Source organism: Lontra canadensis, unplaced genomic scaffold (assembly GCF_010015895.1).
Source record: "Lontra canadensis isolate GAN:19392208 unplaced genomic scaffold, GSC_riverotter_1.0 scaffold36, whole genome shotgun sequence".
Classification (NCBI taxonomy): Eukaryota; Metazoa; Chordata; class Mammalia; order Carnivora; family Mustelidae; genus Lontra; species Lontra canadensis.
In genome coordinates, this window is record NW_022631030.1 from 10,234,278 (window position 1) to 10,253,006 (window position 18,729).

The 18,729-nt window shown below is 41.3% G+C and overlaps 1 protein-coding gene across 2 annotated transcripts in view; it reads right to left on the reverse strand.

Annotated features, from left to right (window-relative positions):
• The window catches only part of CDON (cell adhesion associated, oncogene regulated), a 95,745-nt gene that overhangs the window by 60,842 nt on the left and 16,174 nt on the right, over window positions 1-18,729 (reverse strand). For both annotated transcript variants that reach the window (XM_032868867.1, XM_032868868.1), the window contains exon 2: window positions 381-508. In XM_032868867.1, the coding sequence (XP_032724758.1) occupies window positions 381-459 (79 nt within the window). In that variant the 5' untranslated portion in view covers window positions 460-508. The remainder of the gene's footprint in view (window positions 1-380; window positions 509-18,729) is intronic.

Genomic DNA, 18,729 nt, shown 5'->3' on the forward strand with positions numbered 1-18,729 from the left:
TAAGGAAAATAATGGGAAGGCCTGTCGAGGCCCAGAAGCACTACAAAGAGATCCTGAAATTGCTGAATGAATCCGTTTTTTAAATCATTCAGCTGGGTCAAAGAAATCTTAGAAATGTCTTTGGAAACTATGATCGCCGGTGAGGATGTAAAGCTGAAGTTTGTTTCTTTATAGGATTAAGAAGAGGAATAGTTGGGAGTTTGGACATGACCATTCTTGGGGATTAAAGGGCACACGTATGGTGGCCAAGCACGGAGTCATGTAGAGAATGGCGGAATCCCCGTATCATTCTCCTGAAATTAATACAGCACTATATGTTACTGGAATTAAGGTTTAAAATTAAAAAAAAAAAAAACCCACTACCATGCTTCAACTCTTACCTGAATTCACAGAAGGGCACAGAACCGTGAGAGTAACAAGGTACAACAGTGTCTGTAAAGGCCAAGGATCTGGATGCATAGCGCCAGATTACAGAAGCAGGCAGGACAGACTTCCCGGCGTTGGCTCACTAAAAGACGTCCAGAAAAAAGAAAGGAGGAAAAGGTCATCTACACCCCCAAAACAGCTGAAATCTTGTATCTGAACAGTCCCAGCTGTGAGCATGATGGCTGCCATTTACTTTGAAAGCTCTGTAGAGAGTGTGGCAGATACAAGGCATTCGATGACCCGTATCTTCCCAATTCACGCTAATCTCTAGACACTAAGCTCACGGAAGTTTTGCTCATCCTTCCAAGGCGCTAAGACAACATCTCCTATTATACAGAATCCATCGCTTTACATGAATACTTGATTCAGCTGCCTGTATGCATTTGTTAGTATTTGTACAAGCATCTAAAATTCACCACCACCAAAATGCATCCCCCCTTTACAGTCCTAAAACAGAAACAGTAAAAAAAATAATAATAATAAATAAAAAATAAATAAAAACAAACATTTACATAGTGTTTCGTATGTGCCAGATACCATTTCAGTGCTTTTTGTAGACCCACAGACCACTATGGTGAGACTAGATGGAACTGTGGCAGGAAGGGAAGAGGGAGACCAAGTAGGAGGTAATGTAATCACTCAGGAGAGAGATGAGCACATGGTGGGTCAGACCTGTGAGTCAGCTGCGGAGGTGGTAAGGAAAGTGGACTCAGAATATATTCTAAAGGTAGAACCGACAGAATTTGTTCAACACGTGGCTAGAGGGTAGAATTGAAAGATGTGTCAAGGATAACTCTTAGTTTTTGGTGTAACAGAATCCACAATAGCTCTGTTTACTGAAATGGGGAAGCCCAGAAAGGGGGAGATGGACTGAAGAGGTTAGTCAGCCATTCTGTTTTGGGAAGGTAAGTCTGAGATACCCATGAGGCATCCGAGTACTACTATCAAGTCGACAGGTGCATAATGGGGTCCAGAACTGTGTGAAGTCAGAGCTGGAAATAGAGATGTCGGAAATACAGACATCAGACCCACGAAAGCCCCAGCACTAAATAAGCTCTAAGGAAAGTATGATAGGAGAGGAGAGAACAGGCAGGAACCTTGGGATACTTCAGTCTTCAGAGATGAAGCAGAGAAGGTAAAAGCCAGGGAGACCATGAAGAAGTAGCCAATGAAACAGGAAGAAATCCAGGAGAATGTTGTGTCCAGGGAGAAAAATGGGGGAAAAAAACTATTTCTAGAAGGAAAGCATGAGCAACTACTGGAAACACTGCTGAGAAATACAGTAAGGCTTGAAGGCACCATAACGCACAGGTGATACTGACAAGAATGGTTTCAATGGAGGAGGGACTAGCACCTGATGGTGGGTTCAGAACAGAATGGGAAGAGAGGAAACAAAGAAAGCACAGGAAATTCCTTCTAGAGCTTTGCTATAAAAGCAGAAAAATAGGGAGAATTGCTGGAGACACACAGCAATCAAGGGAAGGCTCATTTTTGTGTTTTTTTTAATGCAGAGATAACACATTGAGCTAAGGCTTAAAAAAAAAAAAAGGTTTCACAAAACCCAGCCCTGGTAAAGGATGTGGGTAGAAATCGCAATCATCAGGGCGCTTGGGTGGCTCAGTGGGTTAAAGACTCTGCCTTCGGCTCAGGACATGATCCCAGGGTCTTGGGACGGGCTTTCTGCTCAATGGGGAGCCTGCTTCCTCCTCTCTCTCTGCCTGCCTCTGCCTACTTGTGATCTCTCTCTCTCTGTCAAATAAATAAAATCTTTTTTTAAAAAATCACAATCATCTACTGCTGGTGGAAATATTGGTAAATTCTTTTGGAGGGATTTACAGTATCTATCAAAAATCATTCATTTGTGTGACAAACGCTTATGGAATACTTATTACTTGCCAGGTACTATTCTAGAAGCTAGCAAGAGAGCAATTTAAAAATATGTAAATAGGAATAAGTGACACAGGCAAAAATGTACCCCATCTAGTCTAGTGGGAATGGACAATAAACATGACAAATAAAATTACTAGAATTAACAATGTCCATGCCACCTTCCAGATATGGTTCATTCCTCATCTACGTTGCTCTACGCCTTGGACACATATCTACCCGTGGACTCATCCCTCTGTTCTGAAATGTATCTGGTTACATAACTATGTCCTCCTGGAAGGCAAGAACGAGCCAGTATTTAACACTGTAAATTCTAACACCCAGCCAAAAACAGGCGCCGAAGAGACATTTTTCAAAATGAAAGGAATACCTCAATATAATGTAATTCCCAGAAGTACCTTAAAAAGTAGTATTTAATGAGACCTGTCATCTCACATGAATTTGGCATATTCTAGCTATATATTTTATTCCTTCATCCGTTCATTCACTCATATACATGATTTTTTAAAATCAGCGAAAATATTAATAGTGCCTACTCTAAGCCAGGTACCCCGCTAGGCTAGGGATCCAAAGAGTGGTTATTATGTCTGCAAATTCTCCCCCACACGCCTACTTGGCCAGGGCTGGCCACTGAATCTAGGACTATGGAATATTACTACAACAAAATTTAACGAGAAAGCTACATGAATGACATTTTAGAAATGGGAATTCTATGTGCATATTCACATATGCAAAGGTCAATTCTAACCTTTGATAAAATCGGGTAGAAATACAACGCATGGACTTTAAGTGTGGCTTCTAATTCATCAAATAACATCTCCCGAGATCTGTTTCCTTCTCTGCACCATGAGCTCCAAAATCTAGGAGTTGCCAATTCAAGTTCATCTGGATCACATATCAGATCACGGATGCCGGTGAAGTTTTTTCTTGCTGACCTCTTTCAAAAAGTGGGAGGATATTCTGGTACCACTCACTGGCGGAAGAGGCCAGCTGTGTGAAAACCTTTTTTCGGTTTATTTGAATTCTCACTTGGTTCAACGGCAAGGACTGACACAGTACTGGTCAGCAGTCAAGGCAAAGTAAACACTCAAACAACTTGTTAACAGGAGCCGCCGTCCTGAGAGGAGGAGGACAAGGAGGGGCGTTCCTTTTGCCAAATCTTTCCTCAACGATTTATTTATCAGAAAGCAGTGAAACAAGCAGCAGAGTCAACTTTAACCCCAGCACATGATCTGCTGAGTTACGTTACAGCTGTCCTTTAAAACTTCACAGCTCATTACTGCTACCTAAACGATCCCACAGGATCATCTGGGATGAATTCTGTCTTTCCATTGGGTTCCTTGCAACGTGCTGTCAGTTGATTTTGGAAGCTGGAAAGAACTTACGACCGTATCGTATTTGTTGACTTCGTTGATACCCAAGGAAAGCTCGCCACGTTTGTTAGAGAACAGTGAGAACGAGAACGAGGGCCTGGATTCCATTGCGAAAGGAGTCAGGTAGCTTGAAGTTACATGCGACAGCCACCAACAGTGACCTAATCTCACAAATAAACACTGCGGACCACAAGGAAAGTGGGGTGATGTGTGAAGCAGAGTATATCCATTAGCACTCCTGGAAAACTGTTTAATGCTATGTCACTTCCGAAAGTACTATCTTTGCACCCCCCTCAAAAAAGGAAACTCTTAAAGTGTTACTGTTATTATTGAACTAAGAAGTTACTGGAAAACAACAACTATATGTATATTTATATATAATGTAAATATTTCCGTATTACCCCTGCACTGCTTCAACAAATGGACAATTTTTTTTTTCAAGATTTTATTTATTTGACAGAGAAAGAGAGATCACAAGTAGGCAGAGAGGCAGGCAGAGAGTGAGGGGGAAGCAGGCTCCCTGCTGAGCAGAGAGCCCAATGTGGGGCTCAATCCCAGGATCCTGAGATCATGACCTGAGCCAAAGGCAGAGGCTTAACCCACTGAGCCACCCAGACGTCCCCAATTTTGTTTTTTTGATCAAGTTTACCACAACAGAGCAAGGCTCCTACTGTCTTCTTACATGTCTTAACATGTATGTTGCTTTTCTTCCTTTTCTTACCTACAGAAACCTACCCCGGCAAGGGAGACAGCAACCTTAATTTCCTCTGCATGGAAATTGTTACCCCGTCCTCCTCATACCCTCTCTTCTGATCTGCAAACAGGGGGCAGCAGAGGAAAGGTCCACGGAAGGATCACACCAGCCCACTGCCTGCACAGCGTTTCTGGCTTCCCACTCGCCAAAGGCTGTTAGACCTCCGTTCTAACATACACAACATCCAAATATTCTCATGCAACAATTAAAAACAGAATTGTGATTTAAATCATATCAGATGGAATAGGAGTTAAATTACAATGTCATGTTTCAAACTTCAGTGTTTTTCTCATTTAAAAAAATTTTAAAGCACCCAATGTAGTTAACAGGCAGATGATATTTTAAATAAAATATTCAAGTTTTCTTCACATATTCAACAATGAATATATTACTTTTACAAGTAGAAAACTCTTAACAGAGTTTCTGTAAATATTCATTGACAAAAAAAACCCACTACACATTCAGCAATGTGTAGAACACAGAACAAAAGCAAGTAAACGCAATTCTACCACCTAAAGATAACACATCAATATTTTGATGCATTTCCTTCTAATCCTTTCCATATATGTGAGTGTGTGTGTGTATATATATATATATATATATAACTGAGATTATAACATATATGCGATAGTTTTAAATCATGCTTTATTCATTTTTTATCTAATGATCATTTTTACTCATTAAATAAACAACCTATAACAGCCATAGATACTTTATTGAATAGATGTGCTTTAATTTTCTTAAGCACTCCCTTTTGGGTTATTAGGCTACCTTTTTTATATGGGTGTGTAGCCATGTATATTTGTCTCGCTATTACAGATAATGCTGTTATAAATATCTTTGTCCATAAATCTTTACTCTTCTACTTACATTTTCAAATTTTTTAAAGTGGAATTACTGAGTCAAGAAGCACAAACTTTTTAAAAGATTTTATTTGTTTATTTTAGAGGAGGAGAGAGAAAGAGAAGAAGACTCCCTGCTGAGCACGGGGAACCCAATGTGAGGTTCGATCTGAGTCAAAATTCAAGAGCCGGATGCTTATCCAACTGAGCCACCCAGTCGCCCCAATAAAAATATTCTTAATACTCTTAACATATATACTGTCAAGTGGTTCTCCCCCAAAATGGCAATAATGTAAACCCTACCCCCAATAACCACCATCAGCATAGTGGGGGGAAGACTCCCAGTCACTAGAATATGGTTGACATCCTTACCCTGTGGTGAGCAAAGCATGGATGTCACACATGAATTTGAGCAATTAAAGTATTTGGTAAGGCACAAAGCAACATTTACTATTTAATCTACCATGGACTTCTAAAAATAATCTTTTAAATTTAAATAACAATAACTACAACAAAGGGAGCCTGCCTGGGTGGCTCAGTCCGTTAAACTCTGACTCTTGGTTTCAGCTCAGTTCATGATCTCAGAGTTCTGAGATCAAGCCCCATGTCAGGCTCCACACTCAGCACGGAGCCTGCTTAAGATTCTTCCTCCCTGCCCCTTCTCTCCTCCACCCCACCACGCACACATTCTGTAAAATAAATAAATCTTTTTTTAAATAAAGAACTACCCAAAAAAGTAAAAGGATTGGACACTGTGGACATTTATCAACCCTTGTTAGTTTCTAAGCTTTCAATTGCAAAAAAACACCACAGAAACAAAAATCTCTGCTTTTTACCCAAAATTTATTGTAAAGTAGCTTGCAGGATCACTGTTGTTATACTGGGTGATTTTAATTTATAAAATGCATTTCTCCAAAAATAAATTTGTATGTGAAAATTGCTGACAGAAACACTCTGGCAATATTTCCTGGCATTCAAAATAGTAAATTACCATTTATTTCAAAACATTACTCTCCCTTCCCTATTGCTTTTCTTATCCAGAAAGCTTTTTTTAAGGTTTTATTTATTTTAGAGAGAGACACAGAGAGAGTGCACACAGACAGAGGGAGAGAGAGAAGCAGATTCTCTGCTGAGCAGGGAGCCCGACATGGGGCTCCATCCCAGGACTCTTCAATAATGACGTGAACCAATGGCTGATGCTTAACCAAGTGAATCACCGAGGCACCCCTTGTCCATAAAGCATTAAACACCTCTACTTCCCTAAACTACTAGGGGTGATAAAAATAACTCAAGGAACTGGATTTTTTTTTAATTTATTTATTTGACAGACAGAGATCACAAGTAGGCAGAGAAGCAGGCAGAGAGAGAGGAGGAAGCAGGCTCCCGCTGAGCAGAGAGCCCAATGCGGGGCTCGATCCCAGAACCCTGGGATCATGACCTGAGCTGAAGGCAGAGGCTTTAACCCACTGAGCCACCCAGGTACCCCAAGGAACTGGATTTTAAACTGGATTTGTTCTTGTCTTACTACTGGACTTCAGCAAAGACGTGATCAATACCCTATGTGAAAATCAGAACTCTTAAGGCTTATCCACTCACTGGTCTCAGAAGAAATTAACAGGACCATGAGGAAGTTCTACCTGCTTCATATCTTCAGAGGAAGTTAATGGCCAACATAATTCTATTATTTTCACTGGAGCTGTGAGCAGCTGATTTAAGTGAGATGTTCCCAAGAAAGCACCTAATAGTACTATCTCTCCAGGGAAAAGACTAATAGGGTACAAAAAGCCAAAACCAAAATAGAACAGCCTGGTGTAGTACCCCATTAAGCGTACAAATCAGGGCACAACTCTTTTGTCCATGCTATAAAAATCACTGGAAGGCTCCCCACTTTTGCATGGGATGAGTGCTGCTCCCTGAGTCCTAGCCTGATGTTCCTAAAGATGACTGGTATATGTCCTTAGTTATCGGGACTCCTTGAAGCTCTCCTTCACCTCTACATAGAAGAAAATCTGTCTTATGTAACTTATTGTACGTACTTCTATGCCAGCCCAGGCTTAGCAGCATTTCTATTGGCAAAAGCAAGCTAAAGGTATGCCTAGTCCTAGAATAAGAAAGGAAATACTTCCCTAACATTTACTTAACTTATTGTTCAGGTTGTGAACTTAATGCTTTTATAACCTCTTTTCAACATGCTGCCAGAATAATCCTTTGGGAAAAGTCTTTCCTGAATTTCTAGATTTGATTCCTTTGTTTTTGAAGCAATGCCTTTGCCTTCTTAAGGATGATCAAAGCCGTCCCTCTGAATTATCTCCCTCCCTAGACTCCTATATCAAACTTTCTTATAGTTTTCTTTCAGGTTTAGGGAATAACCGTGATTAATCTGTGAATAAAAACTCCGCTTGGGATCCATACAGGTCTTCAAAACAGAAAATTCTTTAAGTTTCCCTTTTTAAAACGATCTTATTCTGCATGACACAGTAATTTCCCTCTTTAAAAACAAGACTGGCAAAAAAAAAAAAACAAAAAAAAAAAAAAAACAAGACTGGCTTCTCTTTTCAACTAATCTATTCCAAAACATGCTAGGTCTCCCGTTGATTTAAAAAATAAGTCTTCTGCAGTAACTAAACAAAAGAAGAAATAGAACATGTCTACCTAAAAATTTTTGAATAAACACTCTCAAGATTAATTCAGCACCATTTCAATGAGGGAAGTCAAACATACACTTACCTTTTTTTTTTTTTTTAAACTCATTGAGCTACCTTGATCTTAATCACATCAAATTATAAATCTCATAAAAGTTTTCTTCATTCTGAATATTTGGATAGTTTAGCTAGGAAGCTAAACTGTTTTCTGCGTAGGCTTTCAAAGAACCCTACTTTTCCTAGAAGATACACAGTCCATTAATTCCATACACAGGGCATCTACTTTGGGCAAGAACCTATGGGGTGGGGGTACAAAGATTAAGGAAGATGAGGTAGGCACACTTCCTGAACTAAAGGATACTGCAGTCTAAAGAGGGCATGCACATAATTAGCTTTGGAATAAAGTGTCATCAGCACAATGGCAGTGTGAAATATATTGAGAGGAATTTCTCTTGTATGCACTGGTCTGCTGGGAACTCAGCCACAAGCAGGACCTCTGTCTCCCTGCGGCTCGTGCTCAGGTAAGGGAAGGGACAGCTAACAAGGCCGCCCAAACACACACTGGCCTCACAGAGCAATCAGCCTTTTCACAAGGGCTCCTGCAGTCGTCCTACTTTCTGGACGCCTTTTCTTTATCGGGCATCACAATTTTTCCAATCAGAAACGAAAATGCAGTACTTTGATATTACAGTTTCAGGCAAAGATACACCCACCAGTGTCCACGACTCCACGGTTTTCTAGAAAGTCTCATCTCGGAGAATGGGAATGGCCTGCTGTATTTGAATGAACCCAAAACACTGTGTTCTGTGTACAGAAGCCAAGTGAGCAGGAGGACGGAGAGCGTTTTCGGCTAAGCTCTCTGTGTCCCGTCCTGGAAACTGGGGAGCACCTCCCTTTAGCCTGATTTTGCCCTCAGGAGTTTTTCTGGGCTGTAACTCTGTTTCAGTTCAGCATGAATGCAGCTCACTCCATGCTGTCTGAATGTCATTTTCCTGCCTCTCCACCATCTTGAGACAAGGACTTCCTCCAGGCCCTCCTCCAGTAGCCACCAGCCTCCAGCCTTCTCTTCCGTGATTGAGCACAGTAACTTCACTGCACTGTATTTAAGAACATTCTGTATTTACTCTCAAAATACTGTTTATCACCTGTACAACTTGTTTGTTTACAAGTTTGTTTTTATTGCTCAGCTGACTTGTTTTGCTACCTGGATCAGGCTATCTTGGATCAGGATGGAATCCATCATGATTTTTTCCCATCAACATCCATGGAAATGGTTTTCCCTAAGAAGCAACGCTTTTAGGAAGTAAAGGTTATGCAGAATTACAGTAGTTAACGGGAGGGATGGATGAACCACTGAAGAAAGCAGAAGTGTTACAGGAAACACAGACGGGTCATTTCACCTGGTCTGAGAAGGTTGAAGACGACTTCTCAAGGAAACACTGATCAGGTGAATGTAAATGCATGAGTCTGGGGGCAGGAGGGAGGAAGGGAGGGAGAAAGAGCAAGGGGAGGTGGTGCTCCAAAGGGAAGGAGTTGTGTGTGCCCAGAATTAGAAGGAGCAAGGGAGTATGGCTGCAGAGGAGGGAAAAAAGGGAGGGGGGGATTGGCACGGGTAAGCAGAAGCTACGGCATATGGAACAATATAAATCAGGTCAGGGTATTTGGCTTTTATCCTGAGAGGGGAGTATTAATGGCTTTTAAGCAGACAAGGGACAAGATCTGACTTGTGCCTTTGAAAAAATCACTTACGCTGCCTTGTGGAGCATGGCTGACAAGAGGAATGGAGGTGAGAAGGCCCTGGGGAAAGAGGATGGGGGCCTGCACTAGAGAAATAGCAGGGGATAGACTTAAAAGGTTAAAAAAAAATTTTTTTAAGACATGGACATATTTACCGGATGTTATTAAAAGGTGGCACTGACAGGCCTTAGATAGTGAATGATCCGGGCCGGGAAAGAAATGGTCTCTGAGACAGACGTCTTTGGAATACATCAGCGTCCACTTGTTTGCCCACGGCTCCAACCTTAAATAAAGGAACAAGGCTGCTGTCCAGATTTCTACTTGGACAAGTGAGTGCGGGACATGTGGTCACCTAGTACAGGAAACACACGAAAAGCAGCAGGGCTTTCCATGGTTTGTCGTCGCCATTTTGATAGTGGCAGGGAATGGAGAGTGTGTCCTTTAGGCACAGAGAAAATGGGCTGAGTTGACCGTAAGTAGAACTCTAAGAAAGAGATCAAGGAGGCCAGCAGAAAGAAGTCTGAAGTGCTTCTATGAGAGTTGAAGGGAAAATAACAGACAAAACTCTTGCTCCCTTTTCAGGAGGGAAGAATCCTAAAAAAGAAAAAAAAAAAAAAATCCACCGTGCTGGAAGGCAGAGCGACACCTCATTCAAAACAATCCACGTGATCAATACCATTAATAAAGCCTTTTAAAACAAAGAAGAAAGGGGGGATGAACTCGGGATGAACCCTCAGATTTCTTAAAAATGAGTTTCAAAATGTCATTGAGTTTCATACGCATCTACCTTTTTTTTTTTTTTTAATTTAAATCAATTAGCCAACGTGTAGGACATCATTAGTTTCAGACGGAGAGTTGAGTAACTCATCGGTACAGCACCCGCTTTGGGGTAATCGGACCCATCCCTCTAACGGCTGACTCCCTCGCGATCCCTCCAGCCTTTGATCCGAGCAGTCCTTCCGGGGTCCCCATGGGGCCTCGAAAACGGAGAGAAACAGCTGCCACACATCTCTCAGTGATCTCACTGCAGGAGTGGGTAGGGGCAGGAGGAGGGTGAGGACAAAGCGGCAAAGTGCCACAAAGACGCCAGCGACCCATCAGCTCGTTCATCTACGGGGGTGATCCTCCTCCCTTCAGAAAGGAAAGACTCCCTCAGAGCAGTCAGTCATGTGCAGTGACAGTGATGCATGCGCCGACCTGCCAAGGAGCTGGGAGGCGGTGGGAGGAAGAGATAAATCTTCCAGGCGCGGAGCTGGAGGCCATCGAACAGCCAGGCCCACATCCGGGACCTGGGGCGTCCCCGCTCCACCAGGACTGGAACCCTGCCAGGGACACCCAGCTCTTCCAAGGGTCCGGCTGATGCCCAGAAGGGCCGCACCCTCCTTCCCAGTGACTCTGACAGACCTCACACCCTCCCCCCCCACGTCCCCCAGCCTCCGTCGCGTCAGCCGAGCCTACAGACGGGTCCTGCTGCCTGCGGAAGGCATTTCCTTTCACTGTGGACCGTCAGAAGCAGAGGAAAAAATGGCAGTGACTGGGAGCTAGGGCACCAAAAAGGCCAAATGAGCAAAGAAATAATCAACTCCACATGAGCCGCTTGGGCTCCAACACAATGAAAAGGGCCTAGGACTAACCCCAGGAAAGGTCACTGGGGTCAGAGGTCACCAGCAGAAAAAGGCAACAGTGAGGGGCTCGAGGAGTCAGTGTGGTCCTAATTACACACCAAAAGAGAAGGGGGTCTAAGTGCACCGTTAGGTTCTATTCACAATATGTGTGTGTTTGAAAAACAAACAAAAAAAAAGCCAAGTGTTCCTGTTCCACCATCTTTCAAAGAGACTATTTCTTCCTGCTTCTAGAACACAGGAAACCAAAAATCACGGAGATAAGATAATTCTGGCAACCACCGTGAGCTGGATGGGCGCATTACGAGTATTTTAAAACACAGCTGCAGACAAACAGCAAAATTCTACAAAGCGACTTGGCAGAGATTATTAAAAAGACAAAATATAGCCAAGTTTCAAGAGGATTACTTTGCAGGCACCGAAGAGGCAGCACTTGCCACAGGTGAACACTCAGTAGATTTTTCAAGGTTGCCACTGGCATTGGCTTTACGGGGAAAGAAAAAAAAATAACAGGGTTTTGATAACCATGAAACAAAAGCTAGCTAAGAGCATTAGACTTTAAGTTTGCTAAGAACTAGTTAAACTTGAAGAGACTGATCTTAAAAAGACCCAGACAGACATTTGGCTAACTTTTTTTTTTTTTTTTTTTTTTGGATTCAGGATGGAATATGAAAACATTTGAAAAGGGGCTCTAGATAAGTGTTAGGTAATAAATTTAATAAAGCTGTTTTTATGTCCAGCGCATTGCTGAGACCTTACCAAATGAAACAAAGTTCTCCCTGGATGTTCCAAAAGACTCACCCTCCCTGGGGTTCAGTTTGGATTTCATTTTAATAGCAAGGAAATAAAACCTCAAGGAGAAATTCATTTCCATGCAATGGATTTTAATGTTTACAGTCAAACATTTGGGGGAAAGCAAAATAAGAAAAAATGAGAAACCTAAGAAAAAAATCTATGCTGCAAAAAAATTGAAATCAATGCTGGCTGAGCACAGGACTGCCATCACAATGACTTCTATACTCTGCTACCTGCTCAGCTGGAAGCTTCCTAGAGACCTGGGACAGAGTGACCCAGGTTTCGAAGAACTTCATTCCGCCTTTAACCACGGCTGCATAAAATCACTAAAGGAGTCTGGATTTCCTAGCTGCCTATGCTTTCTGTTCAGCTGGTGAGGGGAACTAGGTCAGACACACTTTCCATCGCAGTTCTCACAGAGTCTAAGAGAGGCTGTGCCCTGATCCTGGGGCTCTTCAGGCACACTCACAAATGGACACACAAGTCAATCGGAGTTGACTGTGTAGTCAATACCTAATCACCCCAGACTGTTAAGTCTCTAGATATATAAAAATATGCACTGGCCTATAAGAAGAAAACCTGCACCCCAGAAAACTTTGCTAGGCAGTTAGAGCCAAAGCAATGATCAAGATACAAGGCCCCAGTGGACTAGAAAGTGGAAAAATCAATTAAGATCACGGTATCTTTGCAAACACAGCACAACATCGCCAGTCATTTTAATCCAGCTGGGAGAGCTGAAGGTCCGGCGGATCTCCCAGAAATGCAAAGCCTGCGGGAACAACTCTGCTAGGCTGAGTGTGTAGCAAACAACAGTGCCTGTGTTTTGACATTACGAGGAGGCAAAAGGAAACAGGAGGGTCAAGACCATTCAAGAACACACTGACACACGTGACACACACGCACGCACGCACCTGATACACTACTGGGGAAACCACAGGAGACTGGCCCAACTTGGAAGACACAAAAACTTACCCCATTGATAACTCCTCTGTGCATTACTTCCCTGAAAATCCTTTGTTTTGTTAACTATTTTCAGATTCTTAATATGTTCTTATAATCACACCTGATTTTTAACACCACAGTGTCTTTCTTTCTTTAAGATTTTATTTATTTACTTGAGAGAAAGAGAGAGAGAGAGAGAATACAAGCAGGGGGAGAGGGAGAAGCAGGCTCCCCTCTAGCAGGGCTCGATCCCAGGACCCTGGCCAGGATCATGACCTGAGCCGAAGGCAGATGCTTTCACTGAGCCACCCAGGCGTCCCCAAAACTACAGTATCTTAACTCCAACATTATCAACCAATGTATTCATTAATGGCTATTTCCCAACAAATTAAGAACACCAAGAATTTTCCTACAGTGCTATAACTAGTTCCCAGTGTCTTGGTGTAGTAACAAAAATGTGAGATGGAAGACACAGCTTACAGACTCTAACTAAGATATATAAGTTCTGGCATATTTCTTAAAATCTTTTATATTACATTATACTCAACATTTCCTATGTATCCAATACCAGTCACACGTTCCATCCGCAGAATACATTTTGTATGTTGCTACATCTATATACCTTAGTAGCGGGGCTCCTCCTGGAAAGACTTGTCATCATTGGCTTCTATGAACAACATGGGGAGGTTTTTGTCTTGTTTTGTTTCGGTTTTTTGGTAAGATTTACAGCAGCATTACAGTTTCATTCTCTACATAATGACATAATTAATGTGAGTCTTGGAATTTTAAGAGAGCTATGGGTTGGGATGCCTGGGTGGCTCAGTCTGTTAAGCATCTGCCTTCAGCTCAGGTCATGATCCCGGGGTTCTGGGATTGAGTCCTGCATTAGGCTCCTTGTTCAGTGGGAAGCCTGCTCCTCCCTCTGCCTGCTGCTCCCCCTGCTTGTCCCCTCTCTCAATCTCTCTGTCAAATAAATAAAATCTTTGAAAAGGAAAAAAAAAAAAAGTGCTGTGGGTTGTAGCCTCAGCTTAATACTCTAAAATCTCTTCATTAGATCCATTTTCTAAGCCAGATTGTGAGTGCAGTTGAATCTATAGCCCCAAAACACAAAAAAAGCAGTTCCTCATTCACTTACACAAAGAAAATGTACTGTGTACTTATATTCAAGGTAGCTGGGGGAAAAAAAGAAGGGTGGGGGGAAATAAAGTAGAACAAGACAATAGAGACACCATGATCTCATTTCCTAAGTCTCTGACATCTTTAACTCTTGGGTTACCTACAAACAATAGCATTTAAAACTGTTTTTAAGGCAGAAAAAAGATTCAAAAAGTGGCAGTAGCCCTTATTTTAAAAATGGTATTTTTTTAATGTTATAAAATGTTTTAACATTAACATATATGTTAAACATATTTTAAAAAAATAAGTTAGTGTTCTAAATGGATATATTTCTTTTTCCTAGAGAATGTCAGTCAGGTAGAACATTTACTAATTTAGTGTGGCTTAGGAAGGAAAAAAACCTCCATAATTTTTTCCAGCTTTATGACAAACATTTTACAAGTGCTATGTTTAGGTGGGGAAAAACACACACACACACACTTAAACGGTCAGGTGCACCTCTTACACAAGTTTTGCCTCATCTTTGGCAAACTCCAAAAAGACTATATTTAATGAAAGAGGGAATGGCAGGAAAATCCAGCAAAGGTATCCAAAATCAACACAATTTCGGGTCTCAAAATTAAGTCAAAAGCATATAGTTCACTTCAGTTTGCAAACAGAAAAGAGAATATTTGTGTAAACTCAAAAAAAAAAAAAAAAGCCAAGTCAAAAAGAAAAAAAAGTGAGACTAGTTTACGATTTCATTGTAAAAACTTGGGAGAGGTGGCCCCTTTACTTTATAGTAAAGTAAAACAAAACAAAACAAAACAAAAACCCTGTGGAAATCACCCTAGCAAACTTTCTTGCATTGTGAAAGCACCGTCCACCATGTGACAGTCCAATTATCTCTCAGGTACTCGCAGGTCCCCAGAAACAGTCAGAAAGAGGTAAAAGGTGTGAGCAACGTGCCAAACAATGGAAAAGACAGGTCTTCTCATGCAAACTTCATATTTACCCTAAAAAAAGGAACCACCGCTTACGTAGAAAATGGCATTACCAAGCTAAAAACTTGGTCATCAAGCTTTCCAAGAACGGACGTTTAAAACATTTCATTACACTACATAATCCTCTCCTTTTTCTCTTCCTAGCTTCCCTGCCAACCTAAGTAAGTACACCTTAAGAGTAAAGGCCCAGATGGCACGTGTGGGTGTTCCAAAACATCAGATATTATTTTGTTTATTTGAATTACATTCTTTGCCTGAACAGCCTCAGGGCGCACATAAAACATACTACTAATTAAAATAACCAACAGCAGTACTAATAAAACATCTAAAAAGCAGCCTTTATATAACGAGATTTTTTAGGTGCTTGCCTCCTGACCTCAGCACATGGAACAATAAAGGTGCACTTAACACTAAGTGAGGCATTTCCATTTCTGCTGGAGAAGGCTAAAAAGCCAACTTACGCTGCAGCAAGGAAGAGAACCCTTCCTGATAATGAGGCATCATCAACACCCGAGCATAAATCTCACAGATGGACAAAACAGCTAGCATGAGAAACCCCGAAGAAGCCATATCCCAGGATGGACAACTTGCATACTGAGAATTTGCTAGATTTAATCTACAGCAGCGGTTCCCAGACATCTGGATGTCAGTAACCAGGAACACTGAAAATTAAAGCAAAGCACCTGCATGTCCCACGTAAGCTTGCCCACAATTTGCCAAGTAAGAATACTTTTAAAAAAAAATTTAAAGACTGTCATCTGTGGTCACTGTCTCATTAGTACAGAACAAACAGGTAGGCAAAACACTGTTTCAGAATAAATGTGGCTTTAGGAAGTCATTACTGCATGTTTTTTGGTTGGTCGTTCCTCGTGTTACTCCAAATATAAAAAATTCATTATAAACTATGCTGCTCCCGGGAGCCTGGGTGGCTCAGTGGGTTAAGCCTCTGCCTTCGGCTCAGGTCATGGTCTCGGGGTCCTGGGATCGAGCCCCGCATCGGGCTCTCTGCTCAGTGGAGAGGCTGCTTCCCTCTCTCTCTCTGCCTACTTGAGATCTCTGTCTGTCAAATAAATAAATAAAATCTTAAATAAATAAATAAATAAATAAACTACTGCTCTGAAAATCAATGTTGACACACAACTAATCAATAGACCTAAGTTTTCACCGTCTTAGATCAGTATGTTTAATATTATGTGGTATTACACATATTACATATTATCCATTTGGGTATGTTATATTATAGATGCATGTATTATACATATTAATTAGTATCATGTATCATATGTTATATTCAGTTATATAATTATATATTGTAATTATATGTATTGCAACAGCTCAATACACTTGGTTTCAAAATAGGCTAAATCTTGTGCCCCCAAAGGACCATTAAACACAGACATCCTGAAGCTTTTCATCTTAAATGTCAACCAACAAATGTCCCTAAAGCAGCATGTTTAATCTTCCTGGTATTGACGGGTTTCTGCCACTCAAAGATCCTCAACTGGTCCCAGGCTGCAATCCTTACTCTTCAGTAGAAACATTCCTCTTCGGGGCACCTGGGTGGCTCAGTGAGTTAAAGCCTCTACCTTCGGCTCAGGTCATGATCTCAGGGTCCTAGGATCGGGCCCCGCATCGGGCTCCCTGCTCAGTGGGAAGCCTGCTTCCCCCTCTCTCTCTTTGCCTGCCTCTCTGCCTACTTGTGATCTCTGTCTATCAAACAAATAAATAAAATCTTTAAAAGAAAAAAGAAGAAGAAGAGAAAAGAAACATTCCTCTTCAACATAGGCCAGACTTATAGACCTTGCTGGGAAACTGGCATTTGAGAGGCAGGAAACTGACACAGATACCCCTACGCTCAACTAAAAAAATTCCCATGACTCTCTCTTCACACGCTACTCTAAAACTCCATGCTTTTTAAAACGTCTTTCCTTCTTCAGGAATGGCTTTGATTTTCACTGTAGTCTGACCTCCCCTGGGTTAAAACTATAGCCAAGGAGGCGTCCTAGAAGACAAAGTACAGAATTTGATTTTCATCTGACTCTTCATACAGTGGGAAAAAAGAACGAGGCTGGAGATTTACCAGTCACATAAATGATTCCCACCCAGACCTGGATTGAAGGAAATGAACCATGTCTGTTTTGTTCACGACAGTCTACCCAACACCTGGGAAGTTTCTTGCACAAAATGAGTGTTGAATAAATGTTGATAAAGGGATAAATGTACATTGAGAGAAACCCAGCAATGTTCCCTGGGCCTTACGAAGTTATTTCGCAGATGACTAATGTACATTCTAGTAAGCCAAAAGAGATAACATGAGAATGGTCCTCACATTACTAAGCAACAGTTTAAGAGAATCAGCATTAATGGTCTATGACCTGTTCACTGAGTTTATCTGGTCTTCCATAGAAGCGAACTCCCATATTTACTTATGTTTTACTATGCAATTTTTTAAATCAATAACTAATATAATTCAATAGGTACTTAACCCAAATGACGAACAAAGGGCATGACCCAGGATTACAGAAAAGCCACAGGCAAAAGAAAAAAGAGTTTAAGTAGCAGCCATTATCAAAAAGTCCTTTTAAACCTGAACAGAAAAGGATACCACATACAACACCAAAAGCACTCTTACTTTGCTCACACACAGAAATGACCCAGTAGGGTCTGCAAAGCATTCACCATGATCTTGAAAGTTCCGAAAGCACAGGACCAATGGTGGGTAAGTGGAAGTCTCTGCTTTTCAGACTGTTACAAGGATTTGTAGCTAAAATAATGGACTCTTCACACATTAATGACAGAGACTGGCATTACAGACTAAAATATCTGGGTTTCTATTGTACATAGTCATGTTTCCTGCAATGTGGTATGAATTTTTATAAGGGCAAGTCATGTAAACAAAATCCTACCACATAAAGCATTATTAAATTTAAAAAATAACTCTCAAGGAGGAATTTCAAAGATACGTAAAGAGTACTGGCCAAGTTAACTGGGTCAACCCACAAATAGTTTTATAAAATTATCAAGGGCAACCCTCTTGGGTCCCCTCCCTCCTTGGGAAGCTTTGTGCTATCATTTTGCTCTCATTCAATAAACCTTGCTTTGCTGCCTAACCCCCACCCCCAGACTATCAAGTCAATCTGTCCCATCTTTTCATAACACTTTTTAAAGTCCCGAATTTGGTAAATAAATACCTAAGGAAAACAAGCACATTTTAAAAGCCAAATGCCACAATGTTAATTTATACATGCACGTGGGTTAGATTAGACACTTCCTGTCAATATCAGACAAACCAACTTGCTGGTTTGTTTGTAGAAATAAATAAGTTCATCTTTATAAGTATTTATAAAATTAGGATTTCAAAAGACCGTACGAGTATTTAAGTCAGAGTTACCAGAGAAAGACTCAAATGCTTCAGTCAGTACTCTTGTCGTCTTCCTGCCCCAGCACCAGAGAGCAATGGTCCATTGCCAGGGGTAAGGGTAGGTCCCTTGGAAATGGTAATAAGGAGGCAGGCTCTTTGGGCAGCCTAAAAAAACCTTGCCAAATAATTCCAATATTTCACCACACCCCTGCCTCTTGATTCCACCAGGCACTAGGGAATAAGTGGTTT